The sequence below is a fragment of the Chlorocebus sabaeus genome, chromosome 4 (genome assembly GCF_047675955.1).
Source record: "Chlorocebus sabaeus isolate Y175 chromosome 4, mChlSab1.0.hap1, whole genome shotgun sequence".
Taxonomy (NCBI): domain Eukaryota; kingdom Metazoa; phylum Chordata; class Mammalia; order Primates; family Cercopithecidae; genus Chlorocebus; species Chlorocebus sabaeus.
The window spans coordinates 62,321,897-62,345,348 of record NC_132907.1 but is presented as its reverse complement, the minus strand read 5'-3'; the positions used below and the strand labels follow the sequence as shown (position 1 = coordinate 62,345,348).

Genomic DNA, 23,452 nt, shown 5'->3' with positions numbered 1-23,452 from the left:
CCTCTGTAGGTAGGAAAGGTCAAAGAAATATGAGCCTTGTTTCTCAGAACATACAAAGTGCTATGTCTCAATCTAGTTAAGCATTAAACAAAACGAATTAGAAACAAATCCTACTCTCATAAGCCATCTCACCCTATGCTTGCTCACTTATCCTCTCTGGAAGCAAAAACAAAGCCTTTTTCTATCTTTCATGGTTTAAATGAAACCAGAGATGGTTTAAATGTACTCAGATCTCTTCCAGCAATTCTTATTCCGGAGTAACAGAATTCTAATTTTACAGACCCCCACAAAAAGAAAGAGGTAATACTACTTCAGGATTTTTAAAAACTCTTTTCTTTTAATCACCCAACCCCACCCTATTTTTTCTTCAGCATTGTATCATCACCCAGGATTTTTTTTTTTTTTTTTTTTTTTCCTTCAGACAGAGCCCTTCTCTGTCGTCCAGGCTGGAGTGCAATGGCACGATCTTGGCTCACTGCAACTTCTGCCTCTCAGGTTCAAGCGATTCTCCTGCCTCATCCTCCTGAGTAGTTGGGATCATAGGCATGCGCCACCACACCCAGCTAATTTTATTTTTTTAGTAGAGACAGGGTTTCACCATGTTGGTCAGGCTGGTCTTGAACTCCCGACACTTCAGGTGATCCACTTGCCTTGGCCTCCCAAAGTGCTGGGATTACAGGCATGAGCCACCGTACCTGACTATATGTTTTATTTTTACTTTAGATTCAGAGGGTACATGTGCAGATTTATTACATGGGTATATTGCATGATGCTGAAGTTTGGGCTTCAATTGAACCCATCATTCAAACGGTGAACATAGTACCCAATAGGTAGTTTTTCAGCCCTTCCCCGACTCCATCCCCGTTTTGAGTCCTGTGTCTGTTGTTCTCATTTTTTATGTCCAATACCCAGTGTTTAGTTCCCACTTAGGAGAACATTCAGTATTTGGTTTTCTGTTTCTGCATTAAGTCACTTAGGATAATGGACTCCAGCTGCATCCATGTTGCTGCAAAGGACATGATTCCATTCTTTTTTATGGCTGTATAGTATCCCATGGTGTATATATACCACATTTTCCTGATCCAATCCATCGCTGATGGGCACCTGGGTTGATTCCACGTCTTTGCTATTGTGAATAGTGCTGTGATATACATGTAACTGCAAATCACCTGAGATGTTAAATATTTGTTTGGCTATTGGTTCCCACCACCAAAACTCCTTGTGCCCCACAAGAACACAAACTCCACTCTTCACTGCTGTCCCCACTGGCCCTGCCAAATACCCAGTACATGCTCAATATTTCCTGAAAGAATGAAAGGGATTACTCCATGTGTTATACCAACCACACCAAGTACAGCATTGCTTGTAAATTGTGCTTTAATTTCTGCAATCAGATATGATGCAGTGAGATACAAGTAAAAACTTTCATTGTGCATCCAGAAAATACAAAGCACATGGATACAGGTTTAGCTCAGCAGCTTATTCCCTTATAAAGAAAAAGGTTTTGAATTTAAAGTTAGTTTATCTTCAGTGTAAAAACCTGGAGGTATAAACAAACTCAAGATAATTATATACAGTAAATTATTTTACATTTCCAAACTTGCACAGTACAGCATTTTAAACAAAGTAAATGGTCTCATTTCAGCTTTCACTGTTAAGCATAATCCATGTCCCAATCTCGGATAAAAATTTCACAATATATAAACCCACTGAGAATTCTGTACACAAATACAAGTTATAGAAATCTGATTTCAAATATAAATACAAAAATTGTCATGACCTTACACGTTACAACAGCTTATTTTTCTACTGTAATTTTAAAAAAATCATAGAAAAATATTTCAATGCACATTCAACTGCTATGACAAAGGCCATGACCTTGTGCCTTTAAACCATACTTTGTAGAGTGTAAAGCATCACACCGGGCATTTTTGGAATGAAAATTACGAAGCCTGAAGAGGCTACTGTATAAATATTCATGTTATAATGTGGTAACAAAAATAGCTCCATAGCATATTTGGGAGGCAATGGGGCAGAGAAGGAAGTGGAGGTTAGTGCTAATTTAAGAAGGCCTATAGAATGTATGTGAAGGTAGCTAAGGAACTAGTTAGTGTATTTTAAAATCCCTATTGCAAGCCTAACACTGACCTTGCTAGTAACTCTTAAGGCAATCGAGACGGAACATGTGTTTGGCCCCTGGATGCACGAATCCTCCTCTCCCCTCAACCTTTGTTCATCTTAACAGACCAACTTGGCTCCTGCACTAATACGGAGTGGGGAGAACAGCAAAACAAGTCACTGTATGCACAAAAGACAATTCAGTGCAAACCTAGAAACTCCTCCTAGTCAACAGTTCCCAGTTTTCTTTGTTTGGGAAGAGGTCTTGCTCCATCACCCAGGCTGGAGTGCAGTGGCACGATCTTAGCTCCGCCTCCCGGACTCATGGAATCCTCCCACCTCAGCCTCTCAAGTAGCTGGGACTATAGGCATGCGTCACCCCACCCGGCTACTTTTTGTATTTTTAGTAGAGATGGGGTTTTGCCATGTTGCCCAGGCTGGTCTCGAACACCTGGGCTCAAGCAATTCGCCCGCCTCAACCTCCCAAAGTGCTGGGATTACAGGCGTGAGCCACCATGCCTGGCCTCAAATTTTCTTATTGCCCTTGAGTAACTAACTGAAAGCTTTTCTGGATGGGCGCAGTGGCTCACGTCTGTAATTCCAGCACTTTGGGAGGCTGAGGCAGACGGATCACGAGGTCAGAGACTGAGACCATCCTGGCTAACAAGGTGAAACCCCATCTCTACTAAAAATACAGAAAATTAGCCAGGTGTGGTAGCAGGCGCCTGTAGTCCCAGCTACTTGGGAGGCTGAGGCAGGAGAATGGCGTGAACCCAGGAGGTGGAGCTTGCAGTGAGCCGAGATCTTGCCACTGCACTCCAGCCTGGGTGACAGAGCCAGACTCTGTCTCAAAAAAAAAAAAAAAAAAGAAAATTTTTCTAAACATGTAACATTCAAATTGGGATCCATACTGAAAAGCAAATATATGTAAAAAGGCAAACATTCAATTTAAAACATTCTAATGAGTTTTGGTTTCTTCCTCTTTTATGGGATTTGACAGGGTTCCACTGAGAACAAAAAAATCAAAAAACAAAAAACAAAAAAAAAACTGCTCCTTACATACAAAGTACACTTTCCTGCATTAAAAAGAAAAAAAATATATGTATGTGTGTGTGTGTGTGTGTGTGTGTGTATATATATATATATATAAAATTTAGACAGCAGATCCAAGAAGGAGACCAGGCATAGTCAAGTTTCTTCTATGGCTTTTAAAATCACTGAGGTATCATATGATAATCACTTCTGATACTTATGTTTAAACTGCTTTCCTATGAAAGCCACATTCAAAAGTGACCCAATCCCATCAGTCCATAAAGATGAAAGAATGTGAGGAACTTGGCTCACGGGTTGCGGCAGAAAACCGCAATCACAAGTGCTCCAAATCCTCAGCAGGCAAGTAGAAAAAGGCGAAGCGATTTGTTCCAAACAACGAGAGACTCCAGAGGAATGGAAGCTCCTCAGGAAGGATGTCAGGCAAAGAAACAGATCCCCACAGCGTAACCAAGAGGTTTGGCAATGAGACACTGGGACTACGCGCACCAAGGCAGGGAGTGTAGAGGGACAGCGGCGAGTGGTGTGGAGCAGGCGGAAGAAGACCTGGGGCTGGCAGCACAGAAAAGAGGGTGGTGGCTGACTAGCCCCCACCCACAGGCAAAGCATCAGGATGGATGACACCAGTGGAACTTCCCAGGTGTTTTACAGGCAAAGGGGCATAGAAAGAAAAAATGTGATGGTTTAAGTAAATGCCACACATCTTAATACCTCTATCTGAATCTTCAACTCACCATACAAATACGTAAAGTTGAACTTGCTTCTATAATTGACATGGGTTACACAGAAACTTACTATTTCCAATGACTGGATAAATTATCTTGGCACAAAGAGGGTCTGAAGAAAGTATCAAGTCCAAGAATATCTTACTGAAGCCCTTTCTGGTAAACTGGCCATTGCACGCTCTGTATAATACTTAGGCATCAGAAAACGGCCACAACCCTGTTACGGGTCAAGTAATAATTCCTTCCAATTAATAATACTACAGATGCAGTTTCAATTGCATAGTCTTTTAGAACCATGAAACAATAATGAGAGCCACCTCTTTTCCCGAAGGCCCAGCTTTACTCCAACGGAGTGCCGGGCTAAGGACCCGGCCAGCATTAGCTGCTGCGTGACACGAATCCGGGGATCAGCTGTCCCAATCTCCCACAGTCACTCTTTCACAGTCACTCAACAAACAGGTCACACATCCCCTAGGTCCACGAACTCATCTTCTCGTTTGGCCAAATCGTCTTCATCTCCCAAAGCTTTCCAGCCACTGGTGGGTAAGACCGGCTTAGAGGAATGTCGCTGGAGCAGAGCGAAAGGAAACAAAGAGGACAGGCGGGCAGAGTTCCTCAGCAGGCAGGGGGCCTCAGCCTGGGGGGCCTGCTGGCTGTAGTGTCTCTCGTCGATCTTCTCTTGTAAACTCTGGACTTCCTCTATCATTTCCAAGAGTTTGCTCATAGTGGCCACTCGGCTACCACCTAGGATTTGGGCTTCTGGAATCCAGCGCAGGTAGCGCTGGGCCCAGACTTTGATTTCGGGCCCCTCAATATGCGGTAACAACAAACCATGGTAGTCAGTGGGCTTGCTATGCCAGCTGTCATAGAACTCTCGAAAGTTGTCTTGGAGCTCATCAGAAGAATTAATAAGTTTGCTAATTCTCTTGCCCAGAAGGTTTTTAATCAAATGATCTGTTTCTTCCCTGAAAAATCCTCTTTTGGGAGATGACTTAGATTGCGTAAGTGGCAAAGAAAGTTGTCGTTGATGCTTTGAGAGGAAACACAAATAAAAATCGCTGGTTAACATCACAGGCACAGTTAACAGTTGTTACCATAAAAAACAGAGCATAACCCCGCTTTAACAAGTTCCAAGAGACATCAGTGTTGCCATGTGAATGCACACTCATTAACACACGGTGACATCCAGAGGTGGAGTGTTCCTGTGTATTCTCAAGGTGCACACTGTACCAGAAACCAATGGGAAAGCAGGTGCATGTGGCAGCTGTGCAGAAAGGCATGCTGGGACAGAGAAAGGAGCTTTCGGTGCCCTCCTCCTCTGTCACAGGAGCTCCACAGGACACAAAGTACTTCTGAAAAAGCTGTTGAACTGAAGATAGTTTAATGATTGAGAGGAACTTGTGGCTCAGGCCTATTTGTGTTCTAAAGGGAAAAAGATGTTTCCTCTTTGAGAACTTTCAGGCTGTTAACCACTACAATCTTCTCAACAACTGCAAGCAGGCACTGCTGACTACCAGAAGATGGTATCGCGTGGGTGAAATAGCAGCTTATCAGACATCCAGTGGGAGTTTAAGCCTAAGTCATAAAGATTCTTTTAGATAAAGAAAACAAGCAGGTGAGAGCAAAGAAATTTGATGAGCCAGCTAAGTTGACCAGATTTGTCTGGCAACCTTCAAGGAGTAGAAAATGTGAGAACATTTTCACATTTTCCTATTTCCCCCCTTGGTAATTATCTCTGTGGCCAGAGCAGAGTATTATATTTGGGGGTGCACTGTGAAAGTGTTGTGAGGCTGGGCACAGTAGCTCATGCCTGTAATTCTAGCACTTTGGGAGACCGAGGCAGGCAGATCACCTGAGGCCAGGAGTTCAAGACCAACCTGGCCAAAATGGCAAAACCCCATCTCCACTAAAAATACAAAAAAATTAGCAGGGTGTGGTGGTGGGCACCTGAGGCTGAGGGAGGAGAACTGCTTGAACCCAGGAGGCAGAGGCTGCAGTGAGCCGAGATCATGCCATTGCACTCCAGCCTGGGCAATGAGTGAAACTCCGACTCAAAAAAATAAAAAAAGAAAGGGTTATGAAAGATGGATGTGGTCAGAAGGTCATGAGGGTTCCCCAGTGTTCAAATGAGAAGTAAAAAAAACGTGGGGAGAAGCTGTTTGTCCAGCTTTTTTGCTCCTATTCATTTGAAGAAGAGATAACAACTTAACTTTCAGGCTTGCTCTAACTCTAACATATTTCCATCAGTGCTTCTTCCTTGTAAAAAAATATTCTTTATTGTAAAGAAAATTATTTCCTTATTATGAAACATGGAATAAAAATAAAAATATTAGGCTGGGCACGGTGGCTCAAGCCTGTAATCCCAGCACTTTGGGAGGCCAAGACGGGCGGATTACGAGGTCAGGAGATCGAGACCATCCTGGCTAACACAGTGAAACCCTGTCTCTACTAAAAAAATACAAAAAACTTGCCAGGCGAGGTGGCGGGCGACTGTAGTCCCAGCTACTCAGGAGGCTGAGGCAGGAGAATGGCATAAACCCGGGAGGCGGAGCTTGCAGTGAGCTGAGATCCGGCCACTGCACTCCAGCCTGGGCGACAGAGCAAGACTCCGTCTCAAAAAAAAAAAAAAAAAAAAAAAAAAAAAAAAAAAAAAAAAATTTAAAAAGAAAGCAAAACCATCTATAAGACCACAACTCAGAGGTGACCAGGATTTGACTTTCCATCCAGGCTCAGGAGAGATGAAGGCCAGGATTCAGTGGCCTCTCTTTTCTCCACCGTGAAGATGTGCCAGGCAGGGCAGGGACTACACTGAACCGTCACCCAGTGCTTCCTGCCTGCTTGGTTCTGTGCTCAGTACTCACATTCACTGAGCACCTCATTCTCCAAGTCATCATTATTGCCCCATTTTACAAGCGAGGAAACTAAGGCACAGGGGTAAGCAATCTGCCAAAGGCACTGCTGCTCAGTGCCAAAGGTGATGGTTCAAATAGTCTGGCTCCAGAGCCTGGGCTCTCTACTGAGCTCTCCTTGGTTATGGAAGCCCCCTTCTATCTCCTAAGCGAAAGGAGTACTCAAGAGCAGCTGACATGCCAGCAGCTTCGCAGGCCAAAGCCTGGCCTGGGCCTGTGGCTGACACCAAGGCTGCACACTGAAATGGGTCCCTCCCCGTGTGGCATTCGCATGGCAGCACCACATGCTGCTCAGCCCCTGCTTCCTCGGAGTCTCTGCAGAACTTCCCCCAGGCCACCAGGCTGCTCAACGTGTCGCCCCACCTGATATCTGGTCTTCTTACCCAAAGGCTTCAAGGCTTCTTTTCGCCCCTGTCCCAACTGTGATTTAGCTATTTCGACCTGAAATTCTCCACCCCTTCAGCTCAGTCCTTTCCCACCTGCCAACTCCTGGAGCTTAGGGTGTCTGTCTCTATTTCCCAAGGAAAAGAGATGATTAGAAAAGCTGGGTCTGAGGAGAGACATGAAATCCATTATTGGAAGGGAGAGCCTCAGGTTCTCCCCTATAAAACAAGGGGTTGTCCTCGCTGTCTCTGGGGTCCCCTGCCACTCTGGCACAGGGCAGTTTCTGTGGTGTCAATCCGGCGCTCATGAGAATGTGCATGCAGCCACCAGGGGGCACAACACACTGAAGAAAAACCGACTTCTGGCCGAGCTGTTCTGGGGCTCAGGGCAGTTCTGGTCAAACTAGCAGGAGACGCTCATCAGAAAGGGGAAACTCCACCCTGGGCCTGCGGCCCCTAAAAAGGCAGAGTGGCCGTTCTGAGTCATTCACCAGCCAACATTGTCTCTGCTGGCCGTGGCTCACCCAGGTCCCCAGTCCTCTTTAGAATGGAACCAACTCTGACACCAGAAAGGGCCAGGCTTTCTGAAGCCCCTCCAGATCAGGCAGGATAAGGATGGCATGGAGAAGGCAGTGACATGCGTCGACTTGGACTTACCATCACTGCTCTCTCTTTTGTGGACTCTGTGAGGGAGAAATTCTGGGTCTGAAGACAGAGCTAGGAAATGTCAGTTAAATAATTCATCAGTTAGGCAACTTTGGGATTATCAACTAAAATGAGTTTCTGACATTTGTGGTTCATGGCATAGGTCAGCAAACTGGCCACCCCTCAGGCCAAATCTGGACTGGCGCCTGTTCTCGTAAACACTGGAACACAGCTATGCCTACTTGTTCGCCTACTAAGGCGCCTTTTTTTTTTTTTTTTTTTTTTTAAGTAAAGGAATAAAGAATGGCTACTCCATGGGCAGAGCAGCCTAAGGCTTCTTCTGTACTACAACAGTAGAGGGGTACTTGTGACAGAGACTTTGCAGCCCTTGACAGAAAGAGTTGTGCAACCCGTGGTTTACAGGCACAGCTCATTAAGAAAAGTCTTACTATTTATTATAATAAATGAACCGGTACTGGCTAAGTAAAACCCACACATTCAGTGTTCCTTTTACTCTACTAACACACACACACAGGCAGGACAAGAGGTGCGATTCCGTGGAGTATGACCAGGGCAGCAGCATCCACTGTGACATCTGGCAAATGGCCCTGTTGCACCAGGGCAAAGGTGATTTGCTGAAAGCAAAGGATTCTAATGGTCCTTGACAATTTGACCATCACAAGTTTCGACTCTGCAGACCGCTTTGAGGGGCAGAACATGCTGGCAGACAGAATCCATAAGTATCTTTTATCATTACATGCATGGGGTCTGGGCAGCTGAACGGGGTTCAGACATGTGGACATCTTACTTTGAAGCGCATTCCTTTCCGTTGGCCTTTGTCCAGTTTTGGCTTTTCCACATAGAGAGGGTTTTTGAGCAATGTCTGGGCTTTGGGTTCAAACTGCACCGACCAATCCCACACGGTGAGCAGATTCAAAGGCTTGCTTTGTGTATCCTGGCCTTCTCTACCCTGCCAAAACAAGCACAGGTCACGCTGTCTTCCAGGGAGGGCTGAGGAAGGCAAACACATACTTCTGGACACAGGCACCAGGAAGTGTGCTCCTGCCCTGCCCTGAGAATGAAGAATCGGGGGCACTTCATTTTTACAGGCTGAGACTACCTGTGGTTATTCGCTACAAGCTTTTGGTGGGGGAGGAGTGCAAGAACAAGGACACTTCCTTTCCAGCAGTCTACACACCAGCCGCTGTGCTGGGTGCTTCCACAGCCTCGCGAGGTAACTGGTGCTTTTCCAATTTTACATTTGAGGAAACCAAGGCTCAGAAAACTGAACTGCCCAAGGTCATGGAGCTGATGAGTCACAAGGCTGGGCTCTGAAAGCAGGGCTGTTGCTCCTACTTCACTGGGGGATTTGGTAATCCTCCCAGCTCAAGGAAACCCTGTACCCCTCAGGAGGCTGCTCAGAAGCACTGAGATTATCTAACTGGGGGCACAGCCCAGGAGGGGCCAAAAGGGTTAAGATGGAAGGAAAAGCCTAGCTTCCCTGCTCTGCTGGTCCCCATTCTTTTTACAGAGGAATTCCAGGCATCAGGCAAACAGATGGGAGGACATCTGGTCTGACTGTCTTTAAAACAGACAGCTTTGAATTTTGCTTAATTCCCCAGCTTCAACACTTGCTTCTAGCTCCAATATTTACCATGTGACCACAGGTGAGTTACTTATCCTTTTTTTGCCTCAGCTTCCTCCAGGATAATAAAAATGCATATACCATAGGGTGCTGTAAGGATTAATACCTAAGAAAGTCTTAGAACAATGCTTGGTATATAGTGTTCAGTATCTTTTTTTTTTGAGACGGAGTCTTGCTCTGCCGCCCAGGCTGCAGTGCAGTGGCCGGATCTCAGCTCACTGCAAGCTCCGCCTCCCAGGTTCACGCCATTCTCCTGCCTCAGCCTCCCGAGTAGCTGGGACTATAGGCGCTTGCCACCTTGCCTGGCTAGTTTTTTGTATTTTTTTAGTAGAGACAGGGTTTCACCGTGTTTGCCAGGATGGTCTCAATCTCCTGACCTCGTGATCCGCCCATCTCAGCCTCCCAAAGTGCTGGGATTACAGGCTTGAGCCGCCGCACCTGGCCCAATATCTTTTTTAAAATATGGAATGTCTCATGAGTTTGCATGCCATCCTCTCGCAGGGGCCATGCTAATCTTCTCTGTATCATTCCAGCTTCCTTTAGTGTATGTGCTGTCAAGTGAAGACCACTTTTAGCATCAGTATTACTGCATCCTACTTGTGAGAGGAAGCCTCTTTAATACACAGGTTCCTAAGAGGGACTCTTACCATGTTAGTATCTTTTTGATGAGGTGAATTGAAGAAGAAGGTGCTAAAAATAGGTATGTACAGGCTATCTGACAAAACAGTCAGGTAAGTCTCTGTGAATTCAAATGCCGGGGGATGCTGGTGCACCAGCTGCCAGACACAATCTAGGAAAAGCAGGAACACAGGAACCTGCATGAAAACAAGATACGTTACTTGGTGGGCAGAGCCCAGTGCAAGCCATCCTGAGTTCAGGGGACAGCACCTCAACAGCTGTGGAATAAGCACTTCTGGGGACTTCATTCTCTGGGAAACACAGAATACTCCATTCCATCCCAAGTGAGAAATATGCTCAACTGAAATCACATGCTTGCGATTTATATACCTGTGTCAAAGACATTTCAAAGATGAAATGTGTAAAAACCTCATTATGGATCAGTGTTACAGATGAGCATCTGCAATGGATTCTGATAATAGAAAACACTAACTTAGAACCTCAATTAAGCAAAATGTTATCTCCTCCAAAAAAATTCCATTCTTCCACTAGTAATACCATATTACCAAAAAATGTACTTAATTATGAGTGCTACTTTGAATTTTGTCAATACAAAGTTACGGGGGGTGGGAGGGAACTTCCATTCCGCACCTCCCACACACTGACTGACAGGGTTTGATTCTGAAGACCAACCTGGAAGGAGAAGCCTCCTGCCCACCCCACAGTGAGGGCCCGAAAGACAACGGGGATGGGAGACAAGGGAGAAGCAGTGAAAGTGAGTTTCAAAATGTTTTCAAAATGTATCTTTACAAATCCACAAGCATCATTTATTAGCTCCCAGAGGTAAGCCCTTGATGAGCAGGGAGAGTAGTTTCTAGTAGGCTTTATCATTTAGAAAGCGCTTATCCTCCCGGATTCACCAGTGATCCTGCCAGGGGGCTAAGACAAGCTATATTACAGTTTCTCCCTTTCAGAGGAGAAAATGGAAGATTGGAGATGCCCAGAGGCCGGCCCCCAGGGTCTCACACAGGGCTCATGAGAGAGAGAGATGCGTGGGAATGCAGCTCTTAAAGCGCAGTGCCGCTTCAATCTTATCACAAATTTGACCACCCAATTTTCCTTCAAAATTCCAATATGTCCACATTGAGATGCTAAGAAACATTTGTACAGCAACTTTATTTCACACCTCATTTTATGCACAATATCATTAAACAGAGTGGAAAATATTTGAACTGCACTGTATAGGCAGGACAATAGGCTCAGAAAATACGGGTGACCTCTCCAAGGGCTGGGTGAACAGCAGATCAGGTCTCTTCTTAGACTCTTTCCCCATTAGACATGGTGCCTACCAGTCCCCCCTTTTCTCAAGATATACAAAAACATATGGCTAGGTGCTGTGGCTCATGCCTGTATTTCCAGCACTTTGGGAGGCTGAGGCAGATGGATCGCCTGAGCCCGGGAGTTTGAGACCAACCTTGGCAACATGGCAAAACCCATCTCTACAAAAATACAAAAATTAGCTAGACATGGTAGTGCACGCCTATAGTCCCAGCTACTCAGGAGGCTGAGGCAGGAGGATTGCTTGAGCCCAGGGGGTCGAAACTGCAGTAAGCTATGACTGTGCAACTGTATTCCAGACTGGGCAACAGAGAGAGACCATGTCTCAAAACCAAAACAAGGCCGGGCACTGTGGCTCACGCCTGTAATCCCAACACTTTGGGAGGCTGAAGTGGGTGGATCACCTGAGGTCCGGAGTTTGATATTAGCCTGACCAACATGGTGAAACCCCGTCTCTAATGAAAATACAAAATTAGCCGGGAATGGAGGGGCATGCCTATAATCCCAGCTACTTAAAAAGGCCAAGGTAGGAGAATCACTAGAACCCGGGAGGAGGAGGTTGCAGTGAGCCAAGATCGTGCCATTGCACTCCAGCCTGGCCAACAAGAGTGAAACTCCTTCTCTAAAAAAAAAAAAAAAAAAAAAAAGAAAAAGAAAAAAAACAACCATACTTATCTCCACAAAGTATCAGTTCTTTCTGCCTACCCTGTTATGTAAATGCTGTCACCCTTTCAAATTAATTCCTTAAAGTCCCTTCCAGGACTGAAAGATGTGATTTCTATTCAGCTCAATGGGACACAGATGAGTACAGGCCAGGCCTGAAAGAAACCATCTTGCTCAGTGAGAGAGACCTGGATCACCCCAGGAACCTGCCAAGCCCTTATGATCAGGAGCCATGGCTCTGTGTACCCACAGCATTCTGTGTTAAGCTGTTCCGCACCACAGACAGACATGCTGACTACCGGGAGTATGAAAAACCACAAGTCACACTGCTAGCACACGTCAGCTCTGCAGATGAGTTGATTAAAGAAAGTTTGTGTGTTTTCATTTTTCCTTTCACCAATCATCAATAAGGCAGCCAATGGAGTGTGTACAGCTGTCACCTAGACATGTACACCACAATTTGGGGGACTCATTTTCACCAAATGACCTAAAATGCTAACTCTCCTGTGCCTGAATTTGGAGGCCCAGGCCTGGAGCAATTAATCCAGACACAAGCAGAAGAGGCTGTGGGCACAGTCCCACCCAGGCTACCACTAAGGCCCTGGTAACAGATGGCATTAACATAATCCTGTGCTTTATTTCATTTTTTTTTTTTTGAGACGGAGTCTCACTCTGTCACCCAGGCTGGAATGCAGTAGCACGATCTCGGCTCACTGCAACCTCTGCCTACTGGGTTCAAGTGATTCTCCTGCCTCAGCCTCCCAAGTAGCTGGGACTATAGGCATGTGCCACCATGCCCAGCTAATTTTTTGTATTTTTAGTAGACACGGGGTTTCACCATGTTAGCCAAGATGGTCTCTACCTCCTGACCTTGTGATCTGCCTGCCTTGGCCTCCCAAAGTGCTGGGATTACAGGTATGAGCCACCGTGCCTGGCCCTGTGCTTTATTTCAAAAAGGTTTGTGTGTAAGGAAAATTGACTCTGAATGGCTGGGCGCGGTGGCTCACGCCTGTAATCCCAGCACTTTGGGAGGCTGAGGCAGGTGGGTCACTTGAGGTCAGGAGTTCAAGACCAGCCTGGCCAACATGGTGATATCCCATCTCTACTAAAAATACAAAAAATTAGCTGGGCATGGTGGCACACACCTGTAATGCCAATTACTCAGGAGGCTGAGGCAGGAGATAAGCTTAAACCCAGGAGGCGGAGGCTGCAGTGAGCTGAGACTGCACCACTGCACTCTAGCCTATGCAACAGAGCAAGACTCTGTCTCAAAAAAAAAAAAAAATTTGACTCTGAAAATCTGAAATCATTCAGTTCCAAAATCTAAAACTTTATTTATTTTGAGATAGGGTCTCACTGTCACTCAGGCTGGAGTACAGTGGCACAATCATGGCTCACTGCAGCTTTGACCTCCCGGGCTCAAGCAATCCTCTCACCTCACCCTCCCTAGTAGCTGGGGCTGTAGTCAGGCACCACCATGCCCAGTTTATTTTATTTTATTTTATTTTTATTTTTGGTAGAGATGAGGTTGCCCAGGCTGGTTTCAAACTCCTGTTCTCCCAAAGTGCTGGGATTACAGGCGCAAATCATCATGCCTGGCCTCCAATTTTCGGATTAAGGATGCTCAACCAGTGATTGAGTGGAGTGCAATTATTCCAAAATCCAAAGCAATTTGAAATCTGAAACACGTCTGGTACCATGACTTTCAGATAAGGGATGTTCAACCTCTATTTTTTGTAGAAAACCTGCACCCTGCATATCTATTTATTGCAAAGACTAATTTTATAGAAAAGGTAGGAGTCTCCCTCACTGAGTTACTCTATATTTAAGTCTCATTAATAAATATTATTCCCACTATGAAATATGTATACACCCTTGGTGTACACAATTTAGAAAACTCTGAACATACCTGTTAATCTCTTTCCTCTGGGAAAAGTTTCACTATTATTTAAAGTATCCAAAGTCATCATACAATGAAATGATCCTAGTTTTCTTAACAAACCTGTTTGGCTTACACTTTGCAAGCAGCAACCCTACATCTGATGACAGGTATTAAATAAGAGATTCACTAGTTCTCCCCATGACGGAAACAGTCTGCAGTGAGGGAACTCACCTCCTCTTTGTCGTTCTGGCGGAGATGGTTGCAGCGATCCAAGAAACAGTGGCCACCCATGACCCACTCCTTTTGGATCAGGCTCTGGAAACCAATTCTGGTTCGGCAGTGGGGGTCCATCATCAGTTGCACCAGAGAGGAAATGAGACAGCAGAGGTCGGATGCATTCTCCTCTAGGAGAGGCCCCAGTAGCAGTGCAAGGAGGAAGGAGGGCATAAAATGTTAAAAAGTTTCAGAATGCTCTCGCTTAAACAGTTAAAAGTAGGATTCCCAACACCAAGGTCTACTATTAATGGTCATGCTCTTATTCCCTAAAGGCAAGGGCCAATAACAAAGGGTTATGTTTTCAGACTGAGAGATGAACTGCTCTAGCATGTCTAGTACAGGTTCTGGCACACGCTGGTACTAAATATGGATTTGCATACTGAATAAATAAATGCAGCATTACAAAGCTACTTCAGCATGTGGGGCTCTAGGTGTGCCACACAGAGACAATAGAATCGCCCACATCACGATGACCTGCCAGGCTCCGCAGGCCAAGACTAAAGCTCTTCCCTCCTGGGGTGTGGAAGCCTCTATCACTGAACTCCTTCTGGGGTGTGGAAGCATTCATCACCGAACTCACTGTTTCACGGCTCAGCTGCTTATCAAATTCACCTCAGACATCCCTTCCTCCACTCCTAAGTCCTCCACTAACTCCACTTTGGAGAAAGTTTAATATTTCTTGACTGTAGCAAAATTATTTCTATTTTCAGCTCTAAGGCTCTGTCCTTTTCTGTTTGAGGAACACAGAGGTGCCTGCTTCTCCTGCCTAGCCTAGGAGACAAACCCTTCTTGGTCTACTTGCACATGCCCACCTGCTGCACTTTCCAAAACTCATTTGATGAAAAGTTCACTCACATACTTGTTTAACATTCATCACTCAGAGCAAAAAACCACACATCTTTATCCGTGCATTTGTCTTAGAGTTTTAAGATCCTAAAAGTCAGGGTCTACAGCTCCATAGTTTCCCTTTCACAAAAACAGGTGCAACTCAAGTTGTTTTTAAAAAATGTCCATGAGGAGGATGGTGCTAGTATCACTGGCGTTAGAGAAACTTAAGACTGAACTGTAGGCTGGGCGCGGTGGCTCACGCCTGTAATCCCAGCACTTTGGTAGGCCGAGGCAGGTGGATCACTATGTCAGGAGTTCAAGACCAGTCTGACCAACATGGTGAAACCCCTTCTCTACTAAAAATACAAAAATTAGCCGGGTGTGGTGGTGCACACCTGTAATCCCAGCTACTCAGGAGGCTGAGGCAGGAAAATCGCTTGAACCTGGGAGGCAGAGGTTGCAGTGAGTCGAGATCGAGCCATTGCAGTCCAGCCTGGGCGACAGAGCAGAGACTCTGTCTTAAAAAAAAAAAAAAAAAAAAAAAGAATTGTAACTAGGGAGGTGCTCATACTGTGACAACTCTTTCATCTTGACCGCTATAATCACAGAGCACTATGGGTCCAAGCTTACACTTCTCCCTCCAGGAAACAAGCCTCAACTATGGGATGACATGGGTTACAAAGAAACAAATTTTTGTTTTTGTCTTCTAGTGCTACCGGTTTTCAAAACAAGTTTCTTTTCTTTGGAGACAGAGTCTCACTCTGTCACTCAGGCTGGAGTGCAGCAGCACAATCTCAGCTCACTGCAACCTCTGTCTCCCAGATTAAAGCAATTCTTGTGCCTCAGCCTCCCGAGTAGCCAGGACTACAGGCACACAGCACCATGCCCGGCTAATTTTTGTATTATTAGTAGAGCCAGGGTTTCATCATGTTGGCCAAGCTGGTCTCCAACTCCTGACCCCGAGTGATCTGCCTTCCTTGGCCTCCCGAAATTCTGCGATTATAGGTGTGAGCCACCGTGTCCAGCCACAAGTTTCATTTTTAAGGAACTCTTTCTTCTTGGATCTGAAGGGTGTTAATGATACTCCTGTGGGTAATGGAATGAGGGACTAAAAGAGATTTCAGAGGTGAGACAATTCAGCAGTCCATCCAGGAGTGAAGGAAGTCTCAGTTCCATCAGTCAAAGATTCAGATTTCACTTTATGCAGCTCTGTGATTAATGTGTTCTGGCCCTGAATCCTTCCATTTCTTAGACCTCCAATCTTTATCCCTCCTCCTTTTCACTAGTTGCTCAGTACTCAAATAATGCTCTGTTCTGTCACGGCTGGTTGGGCCTTTTTCAATAGCACACTTAAGGCAACTCTCTCATTAGGTTGCAAACTTCTAGAAGGCAGAACAGAGCCCTGCACATGGCAGGGGCTCAATAAATGTATTCAAATCTAAGTCGGTCAGCCAATGTCAGACGGACAGAGCCACAGAAAGACACATTTTCCAGGCTGCCCTTAGAACCTAGGGCCAACAGTTACAGAGAGTTTCAGAGAATGATAAAAGCTTGGGGGTATAAGCATGAGACAATCTACTTAATTTATAGTGTGGGGCTATACGAAACTTAATATTTCTAAACAGCAGGTAATGTTTGAGTTCATGTGTGACTAGTTACAGCACCAGTCTTCGCTGCATGGTGGTTTACACTTGCTTTCGCACATTCTGAATGTCTGCATCATGTACAGCAAGTTAAGCCCACTGAGGAAAAGGAACTCACAGGCCACCAAGTTTCTATGGTAACTGTATAAAGTTGTCAACCACAAAGATATAAAAATAACAACCAAGTCATCCATGGATCTCTTTATATAAGAAGGATTCTAAAAAGATTTTAACTTTAACCAAGCTCAGTTAATATAAAACAAAATCCAAAACATTAAGAAATGTGAGCTTTGGTAAAGATACCAAAAAATTCCTTCATGGATGGTGAATAGGTCTGCCAAGTTCGAAGTGAAAGAATTTTGTTTTAAACTCTTAACACTGAAATCCAAGGCAAAGGATTCCAAGGTTAGGGAGAAAGGAATAGGAAGGATTTCTACACTAACTCACTCCTTTTGTTTCCAAATACACAAAGCTATATATATAAAAATTGAATCTCAAGTGAAGGAAAATGGAAATCATCCTTTGTGCTTCCTATATATTACCTAAAAGAAGAACATTCATGTTTTGTGCTTCCATACATTCTGTAATCTCTATTGCTTTTTTCAGGCAACGTCTAAATAGGAAAGAGACAAGAAAAAGGGGAATTAGTTCATGAGCTTGGTAACAAAAACATTAAGTAGTTTAGAGATAGTCTGACTTGATCTTCAGTCTTCTCTCTTATTTTTTTTTCCATGCTAAAATCCTCCAGAAAAGAAACTAACTTCCATTTACATTATTTAGATACCAGGATATATTCCTGCCCATTAGAAACTGAAAATTTTCAGAAGGGAATCCTAAAATTGATGTGAAAATGCTCCTAGGTAATTTCTAAACTAGACATTCTTATTAAAAACTCATGCTTGAGTCTGCTGCTGAGCAAGATTCATTAAAATCAAACATACCTGGAGAATGCGAGACATGTCCAGATTACTTTACTTAAGGTGACCTGCTGAATGTATCAGAGTGGCTAAAAAGCTCCAATATGCTCAGAAATCCTTTTTGTCTCTCTCTACACATTATTCCCTTTGCAACTGTTGCCATTATTCCCAGCTTGGACTTGTATAACTGGGGGCCTTCACATATGTTGTCTTCTGTTTGCAGAGGTGTCCTCTCCTACCCCCCAGCCACCCTCCCTTCCCACACCCCGACCCTTCATCTGGCTAGAGATGCTCACCCTTCTCTGCCCACTCCACACAAAGAAGGGTTATTTGCTTTTATAACATTTATCCCTGTCTCCCATTATATATTCAAATTATGAGATGTGTAGCAGGATGTCTGAAGCACAGTTCAGTGTCTGGAGGGCCAAGGCTCCTTTCCACAGTACTCACTTCAGAATGCAGGGAGAATGTGTGTGAGGCAGCAGGAAGCACTGCTCTCCCTCCTGAAATGTAGCCTAGCATTAGACCTACTCTCACCCCGATCATCATTTCTGTTTTGCACCTTTCTCTGCCATATCCTCTATTTAATGGCAACAGAGAAGAGCTATTCGATATAGAAAGTAGGAAAGGCAATATAACTGTTCTCTGGAACTCTCAACCTAACTCCCAAACCATGAATAACTGACATTAATCATGGTTTTTAAAAACACAGATAATATATGCATAAGATACAATATTAAAAGAGGTATTCAGTGAGAAGTCAGTATCACTCCTGTTCTCACCCTCAATTTCCTCCCTGGAGGCCAGCACTGCTGCCTCAATAATAATTCTGGGTTGTCACACTCTTTCTGTGGTTTTTCAATGCCTTGTCTGTAGAGTACACCTCCTTGTAAGCAGGTGGCATGTTCATAAATTCCTATCAAATGTGCACAGAAATAAGTAGCAAATATAAAATCTAGCTGTAGAACGTGTGATCTAAGAATATTTAACTTTGAAATACCAAACAGTTAAATTATTTGTCACTTTGATCTACTACCCTGAGTTAGACAATTATAAAATTCAAGAGTAAAACAATGGTTTGAAATACCTGATTATGTCAAGCCAGCTGCTACTTTCCAACAGAGAAAACCATTTTATATCTGTGTCCCAAAATTCAGTACTGTTATCTGAAAAAAGAAAAAGGAGTAAAGACATCAGGTCATTGTTTACTGACATACTTGCCACAAAAATCCTGTGCTCCTCAACTGTGTCATTCAGATTAACAGTTCTGACTCAAACTGCAGAATCCAGGCACAGGACTCTGTTACGAGTAAGGGTCATTTCAAAACTTCAGCTGAAACGGTTTCTGAGCTGTAGGGCCCTAGAAGGTTTTGCTGGTCAAAAAGAGATCTTTATTGCTGAAATAAGAAATTCCTACAATGCATACACAAAGCCATGGTTCATCCTGTAAGTCGACAGAGAGTAATATGCTTTAGGCAGAAATAGTTGACATCTAGGCTGTTAATTCTAGAAGTGGAAAATGCAACTGCATGCATCCTGATGCCACAGAAGCCTAAGGGTCAGACTTGACTTTCATTAGAATCTCAATGCACAAGTTCATGCACCCAGCATACCATGACATGACTCCCCCTATATGCCTTATAAAACAGAGAACCTTAAATCTTACAGAAATCCAATATATTTAAAAGTTGCAAACTCAGGTTGGGTGCTGTGGCTTATGCCTATAATCCCAGAACTATAATCCCAGAAGCAGGAAGATCACTTGAGGCCAGGAGTTTGAGGCTGCAGTGAGCTATGATGGCGCCACTGCACCCCAGCCTTGGCAACAGAGTGAGACCCTGTTTCTAAAAAATGAAAAAAAAAAAAAAAAAGGCTAGGCACAGTTGCTCATGCCTATAATCCCTACACTTTGGGAGGCCGAGGCGGGTGGATCACCCGAGGTCAGAAGTTCGAGACCAGCCTGACCAATATGGACAAACCCCGTCTCTACTAAAATACAAAAAAAATTAGCTGGGGGTGCTGGCGCATGCCTGTAATCCCAGCTACTTGGGAGGCTGAGGCAGGAGAATCACCCCTCCGGGGTGGCGGAGGTTGCGGTGAGCTGAGATCACACCATTGCGCTCCAGACGGGGCAACAAGAGCGAAACTCCGTCTCAAAAAAAAAAAAAAAAAGAAGAAAAAAGTTCCAAACTCAAATCAATAAAAGACAGATATCCCTGAAAGTCCTGAGTGATTGAAATAAAACTAGAATGAATGTCCTTGATTAAATAGTAAACATGTATTGCAATGTTTTAGTTTGAGTTAGAGTCATACATTGCTGTTTCCCTTGCAAGAGTGTAAGTTCCTGGTGTTATATTTCTCTTTATCACTAACACCTAGCATAGTTAGCATATACAAGGGGACTTCAAAAGTATGTGAAAACATGGAATTAAAAAATGAAAATAAAAAATATAAACTTTATTTCTCAACATAAGCTCCATCAAGTTTAAGACACTCTCATAAGAGATGATACCAGCCATTTAGTTCACCCCTAAAGAACTAAGGGTCCTGGGAATTTAACCATGTTATTGTAGTCTATTTTACATTATTAACTAAAAAAAAAAAACTGGTTCCCTTTAAGGATTTTTTTTTTTTTTTTTTTTTGAGATGGAGTTTTGCTCTTATCACCCAGGCTGGAGTGCAATGACACAATCTTGGCTCACTGCAACCTCTGTCTCCCGGGTTCAAGCGGTTCTTCTGTCTCAGCCTCCCGAGTAGCTGGGATTGCAGGCGCCCGCCACCGTGCCTGGCTAATTTTTGTATTTTTAGTAGAGATGGGGTTTCACCATGTTGGCTAAGCTGGTCTCGAACTCCTGACCTCTGGTGATCCGTCCACCTTGGCCTCCCAAAGTGCTGCAATTATACACGTGAGCTACTACGCCCAGCCCCCTTTAAGGATTTTTTAAGATTAGAAAATGAAGTCAGAAGGAGCCAAATCAGACTTTTAAGGTAGATCCCTAATGAATTCCCATCAAAACTCTTGCAAAATTGCCCTTGTTTGATAGGAGGAATGAGCAGTACACAAGGACCCTCTGACAAAGTTTTCCCGGGCATTTTTCTACTAAAGCTTTGGCCAACTTTCTTAAAACATTCTTATGGCTGGGCACGGTGGCTCATGCCTATAATCCCAGCACTTTGGGAGGCCGAGGAAGGCAGGTCACTTGAGGTAAGGAGTTTAAGACCAGTCTGGACAACATGGTGAAACCCTGCCTCTACTAAAAATACAAATATTATCTGGGCGTGGTGGTGCACCCCTGTAATTACACCTACTCAGGAGGCTGAGGCATAAGAATCACTTGAACCCAGGAGGCAGAGGTTGCAGTGAGCCAAGATCACACCACTGCACTCCAGCCTGGGCGACAGAGTGAGAATCTGTCTCGAAAAAAACAAAAACCTCTCCTAATAAGCAGAGAGGTTTGGTCAGAAAGTCAACAAGCAAAATGGCTGGAGCATCACAAAAAACTGTTGCCATGACCTTTGCTCTTGACCCATCTGCTTTTGCCCTGGCTGGACCACTTCCACCTCTCAGTAGCCATTGCTACTTTGTCTTCAGGATCGTACTGGTAAAGCCATGTTTCTTCTTCTGTTAACAATTCTTCAAAGAAATGCTTCAGGATTTTGATCCCACTTGTTTAAAATTTCTGTTGAAAGCTCTGCTCTCATCTGAATCTAATCTGGGCACAATGGTTTTGGCACCTACTGAGTAGAAGGTTTTTTTGTTTGTTTGTTTGTTTGAGATGGAGTCTTGCCCTGTCACCCAGGCTGGAGAGCAGTAGCATGATCTTGGCTCACTGCAACCTCTGCCTCCTGGGTTCATTTTCCTGCCTCAGCCCCTCCAAGTAGCTGGGATTACAGGCACCTGCCAGTACACCCGGCTACTTTTTGTATTTTTAGCAGAGATGGGGTTTCGTCATGTTGGCCAGGCTGGTCTCAGACTCCTGAACTCAAGTGATCCGCCCGTCTCAGCCTCCCAAAGTGCTGGATTACAGGCATCAGCCACTGCACCCAGTGAGTAGGTTTGATCAACTTTAACTTTTCAGTCAGAATTGTGTAAGCTGAACCAATTGAGATGTCTATGGAATTGACTATTGTTTCTTCTACTGTTGGTCCTCTTCAATTAGGGCAGAAACAAGATTAATTTTTTCCTTGCAAATTGATGTGGACAGTTTGCCGCTGCAGGCTTCATCTTCAACATTATCTGCTCCTTCTTAAAAATGAGTTGTCCATTTGTAAACTGCTGATTTCTTTGGGGCATTGTCTCCGTAAACTTTCCGTAAAGCATCAATAATTCTATCATTCTTCCACCCAAGCTTCACCATAAATTCAATATTTGTTTTTGCTTCAATTTCAGCAGAATTCATGTTGCTCTAATAGGGGCTGTTTTCAAACTAATTTCTTACCCTTCTTAGCTCCTCAGACCAGATCCTGCTCAGGCATATTATAATAAGTTAGTAGAGTTATTTTGGGGTAAAAAAAGTTTGGGAATTCATGCATAGTTTTTTCATAATATACATTTTCCATGAACTTTTTGAATACCCCTTGTTTAATGGAAACTCAAAACATGTCACGGAATGAATCCCAAAATATTTGTTAAGCATTTGCTAGGCTAAAAAGTCCAAGTTAGTCCAGGCAGTGGCTCATGCCTATAATCCCAGCACTTTGCGAGGCCAAACTGGAGGATCGCTTGAGCCCCGGAGTTCAATGTCAGTCTGGGCAACATTATGGGACTCTGTCTCTACAAAAAATACAAAAATTAGCCAGGTGAGGAGGCGTGTGCCTGTAATCCCATCTACTTGGGAGGTAGAGGTGGGAGGATCACTTGAGCCTGGGAGTTTTAAGGTTGCAGTGAGCTGTGATCATGCCACTGCACTCCAGTCTGGATGACAGAGGTGAGACCCTGTCTCAAAAAAAAAAAAAGAAAAAAAAAATGTCCAAGTTAGGAAAAGTTACCTATAGGCATGACAAATCTCAGAGCGTAAAGTCTCATTTTAGAATGAAGAGAATCAATGAGTGACTGAGCAGTGTTAAATATGAGGCACCAGTAGGCAGCCTGGGCAGGAAAATGGGGGTAGCTGGGATGGGCATATTTCATTTTCTATTTTGTACATTTCTGATAAAACTTTTAATATTGTTAGAAACTGTATATTCCCAATCAGGGGAAAAAATTAAAGTATTTCCACTTTGGGAAAAAGTCTACACAGGAAAATGAACATTATTCACTTTATAAATCACTGCAAGTCAACAAATATAAATGCTACATAGATAAAAAACTTTTAAAGGAAGAAACCAAAATGCTCACCACTGGGCAACTGGTATGCTGAGGAAGGGGAGAAGAGGAGGGTGGCCGTGTTATCACTGCCACAATAAGGAGGCAGTGGGGGAAAGCCTGGAGAGAGATGAGGAGGGAAGCGTGGTAATGGCAGCCAGACCCCGGGCTCCATGACATCACAGCCCTGGCCTCTGCATACTACCTTAAAGAACCCAGGGAAAAGGCACCAACTTTCACCTGATCTGCCTGGCATGTCTTTCCCCATATGACACAAAAGTTTTTGCTCAGTATTCTTCTCACCTATCAGAAATAGCTGTTTAAATTTAGAGTATGCAGTCTGGATTTCCTGCAGGGATAGGAAGTTGCTTGACAGGTCTTCCGTTTTAACAATTTCATAGGGTGGCCTGTGGATGGTCTTGTAAACTCTAGGTATCAAAAAGGAATATGAGATTAGAAGAGCAAACACAAATTTTGCCTAAGGATTTACTATGTGCCACAATCTGT

General features: G+C 44.1%; 1 protein-coding gene and 1 pseudogene across 1 annotated transcript in view; both read right to left on the bottom strand.

Moving 5' to 3' along the window:
- Positions 1-1,359: 1,359 nt before the first annotated feature.
- Positions 1,360-23,452, bottom strand: part of MTMR12 (myotubularin related protein 12) — an 89,142-nt gene continuing 67,049 nt past the window's right edge. The window contains 7 exon segments of the mRNA XM_007961296.3: positions 1,360-4,923; positions 8,639-8,800; positions 10,123-10,290; positions 14,208-14,380; positions 17,266-17,336; positions 18,728-18,806; positions 23,249-23,373. Of these exon segments, the coding sequence (XP_007959487.2) occupies positions 4,354-4,923; positions 8,639-8,800; positions 10,123-10,290; positions 14,208-14,380; positions 17,266-17,336; positions 18,728-18,806; positions 23,249-23,373 (1,348 nt within the window). The 3' untranslated portion in view covers positions 1,360-4,353.
- LOC119621527 (U6 spliceosomal RNA) lies at positions 9,932-10,044 on the bottom strand (annotated as a pseudogene).